We start from the raw sequence: 12,610 nt of genomic DNA, 5'->3' as shown, positions 1-12,610 counted from the left end.
TTTCCTTGTCTTCTCTTAACCAACCTGAGGTTGTAAGATGGCTCAGCAGGTAAGAGTGCTTGCTCCCAAGTTTGATCATTGAGTTTTATATGGCTCAAGGAGAGAGCCAGCTCTCAAAAATTGTTCTCTTCCCTTGATTTGTACACAAACACACATACAGCCTCTCTTAAATAAATAAATGTGTTTGAAAAATATTTTAAAAAATCATTCTGTCTTTTCCTACTTCTAGGATTGCCTTAAGGAAGTATTGGAGATTGTAGAACTGGGTATCTCAGGAAGCAAGTCCAAAAACAGTGAGCAAGAGGTCAAGTACAAAGGCGATAAGGAGCCAAACCCTGCGTCCATGAGGGTAAAGGATGCTGCAGAAGCCACTTTAACATGGTATGGAAGCAGCTGTTGAAGACTGAGCTGTAACAGACAGGGCAGCAGTGTTCTGTGCTGCTCTGTCTTCCTTGTTCAGCACGGAGTAACTCAGTCCCTGTAGGGTACTGCATCTCCAGACACGAAATGGAAAGGGAATACCCTTTTTGTATTCATTCTTAGATCAACAAGAAACCAGAAATTTGGGATCTTTGCATTTCCATAGTAACTGATAACTCAGGTCAGCTCATATTAGAGCTAGGAATTATCTTAGAGCTACTTCATTTCCTTCTTTGATGGCTTAACCTAGAGATGAGATGTGACACAGCATCAGATCTGCTACCCAGTGCTGGTCTCTTCTATATCTTTCATGTTCTATTCAGCTAAGATTTTTTTTTTTAACTCCCCTTTAAGAGCTTGGTAATAGAATCATGCAGATAAATCAGATTCAGTTACTTAGTGAGTGCTATCTGGTACAAAGTCTTTCAGTATCGGTGGATAGTAAGTACCCCAAAAGAAGAAATACAAATAAAATGGCAGGGAATTGGGAGTGAGTGAGTTATGGAACTACATTGATGGAGACTGAGAGGATGGGTAACATTTGAGCTGTGAGCAGCATTGCAGGCAATTAAGAATGTTTGCCACATGGAAACAAGGGGTTGTTTCTTTGAAAGAATGGCAGAAAGAGCTGAGAAAGTCCTTTGTACTTGGTGGATGGGGGGACTGGAAAGAGGACTGGATTTGGGCGCATCTGCAGATTGAATAGACTGCATAAGTAGAGATTGCATTGGTTCCTAGAATATGTAAAGATGTGGCTCATTCAAGGAGAAGTATGAATGAGAACCTAGGAAAACAGAAGGAAGGGTGTCAGGTTAGTAAGGGCTGGCTGGAAGATTGTGTGTAAATCAGCTCTGCCTAAGATCCTGACATCCTTTGTGAGTGCAGTGTCCTTTGGGTTATATTCAGATTAATTGGATTTGTTTCTGTTGTTCTTGGGCTTCAGTCATAATTTTCAGGATGCTTGCTTTTGTTTAGAACTGTGCACTATGATAACGGCTAGACTTTGAATACATTTGTTGAGGTTTAACTAAAGCTAGAAAATTGGTGATGACAGTATGTGCTGTGTAAAACCTGGGTGGGGAGCCATAAAGTTCCATAGCACCGGGACTTGATAGTGTGTGAGGAAGAGGAAGAAGGCTGAGAGGTAAGCAGAGAGAATCTTTGCTCACTAAGGGTTCTTGGGTTCTTTGTGCTGCAGGAGACCTACTGCACTTCAGCCTGTTGTTTCTGTGAGAGTATGGTTGCTGCGGGCTGCCAGTGCCCGGGGTCTTTCCTTCAGCCTATAGTTGTCTGAATAGCTCTGTCTGTAGTTTTTGCTATTAGCCAGTTTACCACAATGTCTTTAGTTTCCACTCTTCAGCGGTGCAGAGTTCCATCGAGGTGGAGAATGTTCCCAGTCAGTGTTCTGTTCTCTCACAGTTGCTGCTTTTTTTGTCAGCAATCACCATTGGTTGTTCTGTTTTGACTTTTTTTGAAGCAGGGTTTCACTATATTTGGCTGTCCTGGAACTTACTCTGTAGACCAGGCTGGCCTCAAACTCACAGAGATCCTCCTGCCTCTGCCTCCCAAGTGCATTTGCCACTATGCCCAGCTGCCCACCATTGTTTTCAGTCCCCCTCCCCCGGATTTATGTCTCTGTCATTCCTCATGAGGCCAGCAGCTAAGTCCAGCAGACTGTCTTTGTAAGGTCTCTCACCGTCCCCTGAAGCCTGAGATAGTATTCTGTACTAGGTCACCTCACTTCTTGCATGATTTCTGTTTCCAGTCTAACTCTTCCTGTTTGTCTTGCACTCTGTGGCTAAACTCTTCTTCAACACTATTTCATCCTACTGCTTGAGTGGTTAAAAACCTCAAGTAGATCTCTGGTTTCCTAACATGTCTGAATTCCAGTGGAGGGTCAGGGAGGTGGCCTGATTTCTCCCACCACTGCTCCCTAACACTCCCTTGCCATAGTTGGGCTACTTAAAGTGGTGAACTGGGCATGTTTATACCTGCTTATGCATCTCTCCTGTATTTCAAACATTACCTACTGTTCAATGCTCACTACTAGCTACTTGTTCTGAACCTCTTTATTATTCTGATTTTTGAAGGACAGTGGTTTTCACTACCTCCACACTCATTGTCTGCCTGTCTCACATAAGGTGGAGTTCCATAGTGTTACAATCATATCAAGTTATTTTGGTACATGCCCATCTGTCTTTGATAACATTTATAATGTTGGCATATTAAAAGTATAAATTCATAGAAATATGTATACTTTTAAAAGTATAAATTCAGAATTTGTGCTCTTAGAAGTCATTTCAGTGGTTCTTTTGCTTAAGGCATATTTACTAAATGCTTAGCATTTAATTTGGGTTTAGAGTCTAGCCCCTAAGATTTATTTTAATTATTAAAAGCTTGATGTTCTATATCAAACTAAAATCTCTCATGTTAACTTGTTCTCATTGGTTCTTATTCAGACTTTTGGTAGTAATTCTTTCTCCAGGCAGGAGCAGTATACAGAGACAGTGTTTATATTGCACTGGTTCCTTTCTGCTAGTGCCTTCACATGGTTTTGGTATTACATGCATTTGAGTACCTTTATCATTCTGTCACCCAGCTTTGACCATGTATCTCTCACAGGAGGATCACTGAGTACAGTGTACTATATGGGACCCAAATGTCTTCAGACTCTATAGAACAGTATGTTTCATCAGCCTCTGTTGGGAGACAGCAACAAGACTTTGCTCACTGGAGAGTCACATTGAGTTAACTGGACTCTTGCCTTTTCATCTGTAGTTCTCATCCTGTGCTTATTTGCACAGTGTTGAAATTTCTTTTTGTAAATATTCCACATTATCTGTAGTCTTTTTAAAGCCTAACTCTTATTCTGATATATGATATCTGTAGATTAAGTTCTAGTCTTTTGTAGGTTTTTTTTTTCTTAATTATTTTGCTTTTCCCATCCTCCATGACAGGATCTCACTATGTAGCTCTCTCTGGCTGTCCTAGAACTCACTGTGTAGACCAGGCTGCCCTTGAATTCTCAGAGATCCTTTTGCCTCTGCCTCCCAAGTGCTGGGATTAAATGTGTGCACTACCACACCCTGCTCTTTTTAAAAACAAAACATGTATTGATATGTATGCTTGGGCATGTGGATGTCAGAGACAACTTTTGAGAGTCTTTTCAAATCCATTTCATGTGAGTTCCAGGGACTCCAACTCTGCTTGTTGGAATTTATAGCAATCGTCTCTGCCCACTGAGCCATCTTCCTGGTTCTTGTTTGTTTTTGAGGCAGATTCTCAACTTTTTAAAGCCCAGGTTGGCCTCAAATTCATGTCACTCCTCCTGCCTCAGCTTTCTAGGTATTGGCATACAGGCATGAACAAATATTATGAGCTTGTTTTGTGTGTTGTTGTCCGAACACTGCTTATAGAAAGCAGAGGTTGAACCTCAGAACATATCAGCAGAGATTCTCTGGAGGTTCACAATGATGTTTAAACTTTATCTACAGGTTTATTATGACACAGTCAAGTACTTGTCATAATTCCAGAAATGTTTACTCAACATTACAGTCTAGTCACTACCAGGAAAAGAAGAATGCGATGAGGCTGGTAATATTTCATCTCAGCGGCATAACCTCGACCAAAAGCCTGTTTGGTACATCATAGATCCTCCATGGAACATGATAAGCTCACCTGGTCTGTGGGCTTTGTGACATCTGTCTCTGTTCTACTGGAGAAAGCCAAAGCTGTATTTTCTTAGTACTAGTCTCCTGGATGGCTCTTATTTTCCACAGTCATTAGAGTCCTGAACTTACTGAGTTCCCTCATTCCTTGAATTGTAGCAGTCCTTCTAGGAAGAGTGAAAATTGTAAGGAAGACATCTGCTGGAAAACAGTGCCCTCCATCATCAGAGATCTTAGCTGAGGCCAAGGTGTCCAAGCTGAAGATTGATAAATGGTGTTGAGGATTGTGGAAATGGCTCAGTAAGAGCACTTGCTGTACAAGCCTGAGTTCCTGGGTTCAGATCTACAGTACCCATGTGAAAAACTAGACATGGCTGTGTGCATTCTTGTAACATCAGTGCTGAAAGGGAAGGCAGAGACAGGAAGATCACTGGGGCTTATTGGCTGCCAGCCTAGTTCCACAGTTAAGAGACACAGTCTTAAGGGATTAAGGCAGGGAATGATAGAACAGGACTCTTCATTTCCTCCTCATATACAACTCTCATGTATGCATATAATACACATGCAACACACATTCATATATATACACATACACAAAGGTGTTGAGTAGTTTTCTGTATGAAATGCATATGAAAGACCACATTGATACTACATGGTAAAAATCTGTTTATATACGGAATGCTTTTTCTTTGAGCATCAGTGTATTATAAATGATAATGAATGGTAATAAAATGAAAATAATAATGGTACTTATTTCATATGGTTATTATGAAACTATATGGAAAAATGTATATAAAGCCTAGAATAGTACTTGACACAGTTAGATGAGTTATTAAATTAATTGCTTGTATGCAATGAATTTATTCCCCCCTCTCTCTATGTGTACATGAAGTGTATACACACACGGTGTATACATGCAAACGTTTCTGAATGGTAAGTCTTGATCAGTGGAACTCTGCTTAATAAAGCATTTTGTGTCATAGATTTATTTATGACAGTTTGAGATTTAACTCTTAGTGCCTCAAACTTCTTACTTGAAATGAGGATATATGTATTCCAGGACATGCAGGAAGTAGCAGGTCCTGGGATTTTTGGCCTCTTAACAATCACTTAGCTCTTTGGAGTTTTACATTTCCTTATCTGAAAAGTGATGGGGTCTGGCTGATCTTTTTATCCTTTTCTTAGCCTAAGATACTTGGCTGTCATAATCCAGAAACCTGGAGCACACAAACAGAATTTTAAATGTGTATTTAGGAGTTTCCTGATTTAGAACTGTAGTCCATCATATTCCCTGGGTAAAAGAGAGAAATTTGCTTGCAATATTTCGTTGGGATGAAGCAGGACTGGGCTGGCAGAGTGCTGGATAGTAGAGGCAGTTGCAACAAAATATTGAAGCTGACTTGACCTTGAGTGTTCTTTCCAGCTGGGGGAGGGGGACTGGTACCTAGGAACCTTGCACTAACTAGTAGTTGAATGTGGTCTATTCCTGAAAGAAGCAGTGGCCCCCAGTGAGGCATCCATGGCTGAGGGCAGTTCGTAGGTCAGTTGAAAGCTGTGGCTATTGTTACTCTGCATCTGGGTGTGGACGTCAACACCCACAACATCTGGGAGAAGACCTTTCATTCTTGGGGTACAGATTCTACCCAGCATGCCAGGGTATTTTTGCCGCAAAGAATAAATCTGACCTGTGAAGAAGAAGCATAACTGTGTCCAGTTAATTCAGAAGAGCCGAAGGATATATATATTGAAAAGGTCAAGTTAGAATTTTCTTTAGGAATTAATTGTTCTTTATTCCATTCTTCGTAGTATCATGCAGTTGCTTGGTGCGTTTCCTTCACCCAGTGGTCCTGCCTCTCCTTGTAGTCTGGTGAATGAGACCACTCTGATCAAATACTCCAGACTGCCAACCATAAACAAGCATAGTTTCCGGTACTTTGTCTTGGATAACAGTGTCATCCTGGCAATGCTGGAGCAACCGCTTGGAAATGAGCAGAGTAAGTTGTAGCACTCTTAGCTTTCTCTACTGCTCAAACAGTGTGTTCTCAGTTTTCCCAGGCAAGCAAAGTCTGAATTCCAGGTAACTGTTTGTCAGAAAGACTTGGGGCTATAAGATAAACCACTGGAGAAACAGAGGTCAGAAAATAGAATGTGCAAATGAAGTAGAACTGTTTAAAGGTTATTTATGTATGCTTGAAAAAGTGTCTCAAACGTTGATGTAAAGTTTACCTTAGATATTTTATATTTACTATATATAAAAGTCATTGTCAGTCTTTCTTTCCTTGTGAACCTTGGATCCTGCCCCTCTGCTCCCTTTCCCTTCACCCATACTTGTTCTGTTTTGGTTACTACTACCCATACAGGCTAGAAATTTGAGAAGTCATCTTTGTTTCCTCCTCCTGTCACTTCCTTATATAATTAGTCTCAATGTCTCTACTACCCCAGTGACTCTTGGATCTTTCCTCTGTATTCCTCCCAGTACATCTAAATGCAAGGCCTTATTAATTTCTTATGTTGATTTGTTTCATTTTCTTTCTACCTGGTCTGATATCCCCTTTGGCAGTTCAAAAATTTGCTTGCCCTTCCCACTGCCCTCCTTGCACCGTAGTGTTCATTCTTAAGCATGTAGATGTGATCTGGTGAAAAAACTTCAGTGACTGTTTATTGACAAGACATGCACTATCCCACAGTTTTGAGGCTCACAGAGGGTGCGTGATTTGCTTAGGGTAACTTGAGAAGTATATAACTAGGATTCAAATTCAGGTTTTCCAAACAATACTATTTTCTGTTGTTGTCCCACCACAGTAGGACTTCCTCAGTGACTAAAGACACATGCAAAGGTAAGCGGAGTCTTTGAGTCCTGTACAGCTTCTGTTGACTATAAGCAGGATGTCATAATTCTACATGATGAGAAACCTAGCCCTGGTTGCAATAGAAGGACACTATTTCCATCGTAGCATGGTTAAGTTTAGTGACATTAGTATGAAGTAGAATGGCACTATTCATCATTGGTCAACTCTGCCTTCTTTACCCCAGAGCTAAGGCTTGCCTGGCTTTCTCTCCTTGCTGCCTACTTTTCATTATTTCACCGTCCTCCTACCCCTAAGTCATTTGCTGAACAGCCTGCAGAATGTTAGTGTCCCCTTTAATCTTCTGGGTTCTCTTGCAAGGTTTTTTAGGCTTGCCTTACTCTTATCCCAAGTAACTTTACTGCATAGATAGTCTACAAAAAGTAAGATAAAAAATTAACAATTTTTATACAATTAAGATTGTTTATTGAAATAGTTAACAGAAGAGAGAGTTTGAACCACTTTTGATTCCCGAAACTGAGACAAAGAAAGGGAATAAAAAGGATCCTGAACTTTTACATGTCCCTGAACTTCTGCTGGGAGGAAACAGTGTCTGCCTACCGTAGCAGGACCCTGATCTAAGAGCAAATGTCTGTCAATACTATAGATAGCCAGCCTGTTTTCTTTCGTAAAAGTTGTCTTCAGCACTGGAAGTTTAAGAGTGTTTGCCATGATAGATACCATTCCACCAAAACATATGTGTAGAGGAATGTGAGGATGTTAGGAGAGTCAAACTAGAGTTGGTCCAGAGTGGGGTGGTAGTCATGGTGCTCAGCCATGGCTTTGCCATTTAGCAGGCACTGTGCTAGGGCTTTGATCCGAAGTGTTCTGCAGGTGATAGGTTGTATATTATATGGTTGTTATCTGAAGTAAAAGTTTTTACATATCAATTTTATTCTAGACGATTTTTTTCCCTCTGTCACTGTGCTGGTCCGGGGAATGTCGGGAAGACTTGCTTGGGCTCAGCAGCTTTGCCTTTTACCCAGAGGAGCAAAAGCAAATCAGAAGGTACATCAGAAGTTACAGTGTGTGAGTGAGTACATATATATGGGTGCATATGATTGTGTGCATGTGTGTCCGTGTGTGATTTAAAGGCTAAATAACATTCCAACAGAAAGTCACAGGTTACATGTTTCTGATCCCTGGCGAGGTCCTCTGTCAATGAGTTTACTTAAGAATCATCTTAGGAACTTAGAATTCTGGGTCTACTGAACTTGTTACAGGTATCTATAAACCAAGGGTAGTTTTCAAAAGTTTTTCCGGTGATGCTGATACTCAATTAGGAATAAGGACTACTATTCTAAACAGTGGTCCCAGGCATATTTCTATGCAACGTTAAAAGTCAGACGCATACTGCATATGGGAGAAGTTTGCGTAGGCCTTTGAGAGGTCTGGCATGTAGGACTTAGTTTCACATTGTTTTGCATGATTCATTCTGTATAATTGCTAATATTCTATACAGTTTACTACAATATTTTGTAGTATTTAAAATTAAATGTTATTTTCTGCTTGTTGGAAAGTTCAGATAAAGAAATGTTAAATCCCTTGTAGTCACTTTTCAGTGAGAACTAGCCATAGTTTGATAGTTCATGATTTACTGAATTTCCTCCACTTTTCTTTTTTCTTTCTTTTTCTTTCCTTCTTCTTTCTTCTCTTTCTTTCTTTTCTTTCTTACTTTCCTTCCTTCCTTCCTTCTTTTCTCCTCCCTCCCTCCCTCCCTCCCTCCCTCCCTCCCTCTCCCTCTCCCTCTCCCTCTCCCTCTCTCTCTCTCACACACACACACACACACACACACACACACACACACACACACACGGTTTCCCTGTGTAGCCCTTGCTGTCCTGGAACTTGCTCTGTAGAGCAGGCTGGCCTGGAACACACAGAGATCTGCCTGCCTTTGCCTTTGCCTCCCAAGTGCTGGGATTAAAGGTGTGCACCACCACACCTGGCTGGAAATTTGAGTCTTAAAACTCTAAACTCCCTTAATCATTAACTTAGAATTGAATGTGAATGACTGAGGCCTGAGCAGTAGAGGTCCAAAGCTATTTATTAGTCATGAAATCTATAAGTTGACAAACATTTTTAGAAAAATGAAATTGAGCACACTATATAGCTTTCCTATTTGCACCATATGTACAGCATGTACAGATTCACCTATAATGTCATTTCTGTTGTTTTGACAGCTTTTTGTGCCAGAACCTCGCCCAGTTCCTAAAAATGATGTTGGATTTAAATATTCTGTGAAACATCGACCATTTCCTGAAGAGGTGGACAAGATTCCTTTTGTAAAAGCAGATTTGAGCATTCCAGATTTACATGAAATTGTCACTGAAGAAGTAAGACAAGTTACTGTTAGCTCTTCCTAAAAGGATAAATGCAAACATTTTTAGATGGTATATGTGGTCAGGTATAGCATTTAGTGTTAGGGAGGATAGGCAGAAGATGACTTGCGTTTTTGCAGAAATTAGGAGATTTGACATGACCGAAGATGGATGTGTAGATTTGGACCAGTTGGTAAGAACCAAACATCTTTTAGAGACAGGATCCTTGGCTGCCTGGGATGTTTGCAGTAGATTTCAGTAGTATGATAACATGACCAAACTCTGGTAGTAAAGGCAGATATTTGGATAGTACAGGAAGTGGAATTGGGATTGGAGAGAAAATCCTTGAAAGTGGTTCACAGCTGGGGCTCAGGAGCATGGTTGAAGTAATTAAGGTTGAGATGGTTGTATAATTAAGCCAGTTTGTTTGGAAGTATTTTCACACATGAGGAGGTAAAACTTTAAAGTAGGATTGATCAAAAGGTAAGGAGTCCATATGGGTAAGTATTTTAAAACACAAGGATAGCTACTGCAGAGTGAAAATAACCATCTGGGGGTCCAGTGAGAAAACAGCTTTGCCCTCCAAGAGCAGAGATGATAGAGTCCTTTACAGCCAGGGGATGGAGAAACAATTGGGTAGGCCCTAGGGAAGAATTTTTGGATATAGGTCTAACTTTGAACCATGTTTGTTTAATCCTGTGTTTTGTATCTAATTGAAACATAATGTTGATCAACAAAACTTATCATTTTCTTTGTTGCTTTATTTTTGTTTTAAAATTAAAAGAAGCTTACTTCATTTTAAGAAAATGCTTTAAAAATATCTGACTTATTTCAGTTAGAAGAGAGGCATGAAAAATTAAGGAATGGTATGGCCCAGCAGATCGCTTATGAAATACACCTGGAACAGCAAAGCGAGGGAGAATTGCAGAAGAGAAGCTTTCCTGACCCTGTTACGGATTGTAAACCCCCTCCTCCTGCTCAGGAATTCCAAACAGCCCGCCTTTTCCTTTCTCACTTTGGATTTTTGTCCTTAGAAGCATTGAAGGTAATTTTTAGGAACTTCTATGAATAAATATATTCATAAATTAATCACCAGCTGATGATAGCTATAATATTTTATCAAAATGAAGATAGTTTTAAAACAAGTGAACAAAACCTCAGCTTATATACTCTGCATGCGAATCAGTGGAGTTGTGTTCAGTGTGGACTCCAGGAAAGCGCACCTGTGAAGGGATTACTCCAATGATGAGTTCAGATCTGAATTGGCTTTTTCATGCCACTCTGTAAAAGAATGAAGTTAATTCTGTAGTACTCTAAAATTTTCTTCTATTAATTTATATGTTTGGTTTTGGTTTATAGTTCTAATGAGTGAATACAGAGCCATGCACATGAAAATAAACTCTCAAATTATATATACACTGTAACCTCAGTTGTCTGAAGCAGATAAAAATAACTTGAAGCATAAACACATTAAGCAGTTTCTTTAGAATCATGGTTGTATTTGTTTCTGCTACATTATAATTTTTCATTTAATTTTTACTAAAATAAGAAAAAGTGGTTGTGGTGACAAACATCTGTAATCCTAGAACTTGACAGGCTGAACTAGAAAGAGTGCAAGTTCAAGGACAGCCAAGACTACATAGTAAGGTGGAGGCTACTCTAGCTGCAAAACTGTACTGAGACACTGTACTAGAATGGATGACACCACCAAACTGTAAATGCTGCGTCATGATTGGAGTAACGCTGTGGTAACAATTGCTCCTCTCTCATTGGACAGGAACCCGCAAATAGTCGTCTACCTCCTCACCTTGTTGCACTCGATTCTACCATACCTGGGTTTTTTGATGACATTGGGTATCTGGATCTCTTGCCATGTCGTCCTTTTGACACAGTTTTTATTTTCTACATGAAACCAGGTCAGAAAACAAACCAAGAGGTAAGAATTCTGAATTTTCCCTCTTTTGTGTTATAAACATACAGGACTTTATGTCAGCTGTTTGTACTTGACATGAGGATTTTGTATTCTGTGCTTATGACTTGTTTCATTTAGAAACTGAGTGCTCATGACCCCGAAGCCTGGTGTCCTGAGCCTTTCCATCCTCAAGAAGCATAGTGTGGGTTCCTTTTTCTTAAGGAATTCATACTCACAGGCAAAGGAAACTAAAACACCTGAAGGTTAGCCACAGGGGGCCAGAGCTAGGCCTGAAGCTTCAGAGGACTGCAGTCTTAAACTCTTCCTGGCTATCTTCCCTGGGGCTCATTCCTGGTAGAAGTGAGCACGCTTTCTCCTTACAGGTAACCTCACACTAAGCCATTTCAGCTGAGGTAAAGCATAGACTGTGATAAATAAAGTAAAACACAGTTGGATATGGGAAGCAGGAAAGACTAGGAAGGTAAAGGGATGTATAATGTAGGTGGAGATGGAGAGCAGAGAGAAATGTCAGGGAATCTGAAGTTTCTGTTGGAAGTAAGTATTGAAACATGGGCTAGACGGTAGCTGTGACTAGAAGAGGGTCAAAGGAAGATGTTTGGGTGCTGTGACCATGATTGGAATTGCAGGATCATTAACCTGTCATTAAATTAACACACCACACCTGTAGAAATTTACCAACATAACAGAATGTTTCCATAAGAAGCATTGTCTCAGGGGGGCTGGTGAGATGGCTCAGAGGTTAAGAGCATTGCCTGCTCTTCCAAAGGTCCTGAGTTCAATTCCCAGCAACCACATGGTGACTCTCAACCATCTGTAATGGGGTCTGGTGCCCTCTTCTGACATGCAGGCATACAGACAGAATATTATATACATAATAAATATTTAAAAAAAAAAAAGAAGCACTGTCTCAAATTGTGTGTTAGTGAGCTGCTAGTTAGTGAGTTCTTGAAAAAGTTTTCATTCATGTTTCTGACTCAGCATACACTGATTAAGTTTGTCCTCTCTGGTAGGTTCCAGAGTTCCAGGTAAACAGGATCTAGAAGGCCATAGAACTATCTAAGGGAAGGCAGCCACAGAAGTAGCACTCATAGTCTAGCATGTTAGTAGGAGTGTTAAATTCTACCTCAGGAGCCTGAGAGACCTAATCTGATTTTAAGGTTCTGAGACAAGGCTATTTCAGCAATTTCTGAGTATACACTGACCACAGCATAGATTCTCCAGAGGTAAAGAGTGTATACATCTTTATGAGATTCATCATGGTACCAGTAGTATGCTTGGAGCTTTTGAGAAGAGAGAATGGTGGCAACCAACAATGAGACTTTGTGTTAGTTTGTTAGAACCCCAGTAAATTGAATTATTAAGACTAGGGTGATGTTCACATGAAAGTATGGTGTTGTGTGATGATTTGCTCTTTCGACTTTT

The 12,610-nt window shown here is 40.2% G+C and overlaps 1 protein-coding gene across 4 annotated transcripts in view; it reads left to right on the top strand.

Annotated features, from left to right (window-relative positions):
• Ralgapb (Ral GTPase activating protein non-catalytic subunit beta) overlaps window positions 1–12,610 on the top strand; it is an 83,182-nt gene that overhangs the window by 48,973 nt on the left and 21,599 nt on the right. For all 4 annotated transcript variants that reach the window (XM_038329724.2, XM_038329722.2, XM_038329723.2 and 1 more), the window contains 6 exons: window positions 230–381; window positions 5,895–6,082; window positions 7,836–7,942; window positions 9,118–9,270; window positions 10,091–10,300; window positions 11,033–11,191. In XM_038329724.2, the coding sequence (XP_038185652.1) occupies window positions 230–381; window positions 5,895–6,082; window positions 7,836–7,942; window positions 9,118–9,270; window positions 10,091–10,300; window positions 11,033–11,191 (969 nt within the window). The remainder of the gene's footprint in view (window positions 1–229; window positions 382–5,894; window positions 6,083–7,835; window positions 7,943–9,117; window positions 9,271–10,090; window positions 10,301–11,032; window positions 11,192–12,610) is intronic.

The sequence above is a fragment of the Arvicola amphibius genome, chromosome 5 (genome assembly GCF_903992535.2).
Source record: "Arvicola amphibius chromosome 5, mArvAmp1.2, whole genome shotgun sequence".
NCBI classification, from domain to species: Eukaryota; Metazoa; Chordata; class Mammalia; order Rodentia; family Cricetidae; genus Arvicola; species Arvicola amphibius.
This window is presented reverse-complemented; position numbering and strand designations above follow the sequence as displayed.